The sequence below is a fragment of the Temnothorax longispinosus genome, unplaced genomic scaffold, assembly GCF_030848805.1.
Source record: "Temnothorax longispinosus isolate EJ_2023e unplaced genomic scaffold, Tlon_JGU_v1 HiC_scaffold_839, whole genome shotgun sequence".
Classification (NCBI taxonomy): domain Eukaryota; kingdom Metazoa; phylum Arthropoda; class Insecta; order Hymenoptera; family Formicidae; genus Temnothorax; species Temnothorax longispinosus.
In genome coordinates this window covers 1-3,894 of record NW_027270713.1, presented here as the reverse complement: position 1 = coordinate 3,894, position 3,894 = coordinate 1, and the positions used below count along the sequence as shown (strand labels likewise).

The 3,894-nt window shown below is 51.0% G+C and overlaps 1 protein-coding gene across 1 annotated transcript; it reads left to right on the top strand.

The window, feature by feature from the left end:
- Window positions 1-1,966: 1,966 nt before the first annotated feature.
- Window positions 1,967-3,776, top strand: LOC139825051 (uncharacterized; the record flags this gene model as incomplete). The annotated part of the gene is made up of 1 exon (XM_071797592.1): window positions 1,967-3,776. A coding segment is annotated over exon 1 (1,810 nt), but the record flags the coding sequence as incomplete, so codon positions are not given.
- Window positions 3,777-3,894: the final 118 nt, after the last annotated feature.

The following is a 3,894-nucleotide window of genomic DNA, read 5'->3' as shown; positions in this document are numbered from 1 at the left end:
CTGTGAGTATCGGCGGTTGTCTTTGTGCTTTGCTCCTGCATTAGTGAACTCTTTCGCTGCCGCAGGCTGCCTCCGGGCGTTTTTGTTACAGAATCGAGCGAATCTTTTGTTGCTTGTCACGAGTCATATTCTTCTACTTGGAGTTGGCCACTCAATTCCGAGAAATTTCGTGACAAGATCCTTTGTTCATCCTAACCTCATTCCTGGAATCATCGAGGAATTCTTGGAATCTACCGTGCCGAGCGTTTGCCCTGCTGCGCATGCGCCTGCCTTTCTATGCATGCTCTACTACTTCTCGTTGCGCACGCTCCTGCCTGTCTGCTCCTTCTGCGCCTCACGTTTGCACCTGTACGCGCGCATGTGTGCCACCTTTCGAGCGAACTAAGCCGGTGCTAGCGTGTTGCCACCTTTACCGCGCACAGGCGTGCCACCCAGATTGTGCGCGCATAGTGACACCTGCCGTGATCTCGCTTTTCCGACCATAGTATCAATATCTGGATCTATGCAGCGAATTTGCACCAGGTGCTCCAAATCTATTGCCGGTCTGTTCGAGTCGTGCGTGGAGTGCGGAAGAGCCTTCCACCCTGGTTGCGTCAGGGCTTATCTTGTCACTAAGTCTGCCGGTGACTGCTGCAGGGAGCGCTTGTCCAAAATGCCGCTAACGCCTAGGGACACTCAGGCATCTCGATCCATTGATCTTCGCAGCTCTGCTTCCCCGGGCGTGGGGGCTACTGCTTCACCTGGTGCGCATTCGTCGACCACCGATGTGCTGCTGCAATCAATTCTGTCTAAAATCGAAGAATCTGACAAAAAATTCGCAGCCAGGTTGGACGAACTCGACAAAAAGTTTACTGCTGTATTCGAGAAATCGGACAAAAAAATATCGGCTTTTATCGGTCGCCAAGAGGCCGTGAACGCTGACTTCGCGCGAAAACTTGACCAATTACCAGACATTTTGAAAATCGCGAAGGATCACGGTGAAAGAATAGCGGCTTTGGAGGCTCGGAGCGTCCAACTGATGAGCGCTCAGCGTGTGGCTTGCGAGTCGTCTGCTGCATCGTCGGTCTCCAGAACGTCGGATATCATTATCTCGGGTATTCCGAGCGAGATTACTGAAGCTTCCGGTGTGATAGCCAGAAGCGTCTTCACAGCGTTGGGTATTCCTCAACTTGTCACCGACGTCCTGGAGACCCGTGATGCGGTGAGGCGTGGTGTGTCGGTCGGGGCCGACGGAGCGTCGAGCGTTGCTTCGGCTTCGGCTTCTGACGGGCGGGTCGAGGCGACTAATCGTAGGAGATCAGTGATAGTTGCGCTCAAGTCGCGTGAGATTCGGGATCACGTTCTCAAAGTGATGCGTGTTAGACGACGACTGTCGGTGGGCGATGTTTTTGGGAGTGGTGCCTCGGGCAGCGTATACGTAAACGAGCTGCTCCCGGCCGACACTTACAATTTATTGCGTCGAACGAGGGCGAGAGCAAGGCAGTCTTCTTACAGGCATGTGTGGAGCAGGGATGGTAGGATCTTCGTCCGTAAAGACCGTGGACAGCCTCCTATATTGATTACTTCCGACGCTGATTTCGCGGAGTTTCAGTGACCCGAGGAGGGTGTGTGTCGGGTTCCTGCTGCCTCACATGACTGTCTCAAGGTTGCTCACCTCAATGCCAGCTCCCTCCCTGCCCATCTCGAGTCGATTCAGGCGTTTTTAGCATCTAAATCGTTTCACATTGTCTCAATCTCTGAAACCTGGCTTCACTCGCATATTTCCGACGATCTGGTGCGAATTGCCGGGTACTACATAGTCCGTGCCGACAGAGAGGGCAGGGAGGGAGGTGGGGTGGCCTGTTATGTTCACGAGTCGCTTAGAGCGCGTGTCCTTGCCTCATCTCCTCCCGCTTTCGCGAATGCGCCGGAATATCTCATTCTCGAGGTTCGCGATGGCACGCGGGAGCCTCTCTTATTCACCTCGATGTATCGCAGACCCAAGGGTAGAAATTTCGACGAGTATGTAGACGCGCTTACTGGAGTATTGCACAATTACAAAAACATTGTTATCACCGGCGACTTAAACTGCAATCTCCTCACATCTTCTTACGAATCCAATCATTTGAGAGACGTGGCCATGCAGCTGTCGCTTCACATTGTCGAATCAAATTCGACCTTCCACACTGCTTCCTCTGATTCATGGCTCGACGTCTTCTTAGTCGATAATCTAGACAAAGTGTTATCGTTTAGCAAGTCAAATGCTCCCTTCATCAACGGTCACGATCTAATCGAGTTAACGTATGCGCTCGGGGTTTCCTCTTTTAAGAGCCGGACGTTGACGAGGCGCTGTTACAGGGATTTCGAGGAGCATAGTTTCCTTGAAACGCTCATCGCTAGGCTGTCGGCGTCTTTCGCACAGGACTTCAGTCAATCGAGCCCCAGTGAGTCGGAATTAGACAACTTCCTTAATACTATCACCAACGATTTCACTGCTAGCTTAGACAAGCATGCTCCAATCCACACTTTCCGCGTGTCTCGTCCCCCAGCACCCTGGCTTTCTGTTGCTCTCACTGACAGGATTAGACACCGCAATCGGCTCTACAATATTGCGCGCAGGTCAGGTAGCATTCTCGATTTTCAAGTATACAGAAACTATAGAAATAATCTCACACTTGACTTAAGGAAGGCTAGAGAGCGGTTCCACATGGCGAGATTAAGCTCGGTTTCAGATCCGTCTAAGATGTGGCGGGAGCTTTCCAACCTTGGTCTTATCCAATCGTCCCTTCCCTCACCTCTAAGCTTCTTTTCGCGGGACGTACTCAACTCCTACTACGCTTCAATATCGAATCGTCTCCCCTCCTGCTCGCAGACTGAGTTCTCGGACATTCTTCTATCCATAACGCCTGAGGAACCGCGGTTTTCGTTTTCTCCAATCACGCTTGACAGCCTGTGTTCAGTAGTCGATCCTTCTTCCTCTTCCTTCGCCTCGGGTTATGACCAATTGCCTTCATCCACTATCGCCTTAGCTTTGCCCCATATGGGAAACCTTCTGGTCTCTCTATTCAATTGCTGCCTTAATCTCGGCTACTTTCCATCGCTCTGGAAGCGCGCCATAGTGCGCCCTCTCTCTAAAATCAAGACACCTTCCTCGCCTACTGACACAAGACCTATCACCAATTTATGTGAACTCTCCAAGTTATTTGAGAAGATCATCCACCGCCAAATCGTGGACTTTATTACCACCAACCGCATTCTGGATGACCGACAGTCAGGCTTCCGCAAGGGCTACTCGACCCAGACTGCTCTACTTCGTATCTCTCATGATATCAGGAGAGCTGTTGATCTGGGCGAGATCATCATATTGGTCCTCTTCGATTTCAGTAAGGCTTTCGATACCGTTTCGCATCCATTATTACTGAAAAAACTCAGGAAACTAGGTTTCTCCGATTTGGCCCTTAAGCTGATCTTTTCTTATCTCACCGGTCGCACTCAGGCTGTCGTCGATCTCGAGGGCATTTTCTCTGAGTGGTTATCCGTCACTCTAGGAGTCCCGCAGGGATCTGTCTTGGGGCCGCTTCTTTTTTCCCTGTTCATCAACGACATAGGGGCATTTCTGCGGTTTACCCATTACATGATATTTGCCGATGACACGCAGATCTACCGCAGGTGCCTCCTACGCGAATTGAACACGGGTTTACGGCTCGTGGCGCACGACGTGAGAGTCATAGCGGAATTCGCGGCCACTAATGGGTTGACCCTCAATCTCAACAAATCTAAGGTTCTTATACTGGGAAGTAAGCGCAACGTAGAGCAGATCGATCTTAGTAACCTTATCTCTATATCAGTAAATGGAACCTCTATTCCATATGTTCATGAGGCGAGGAATCTGGGAGTCATCATGCGATCTGACCT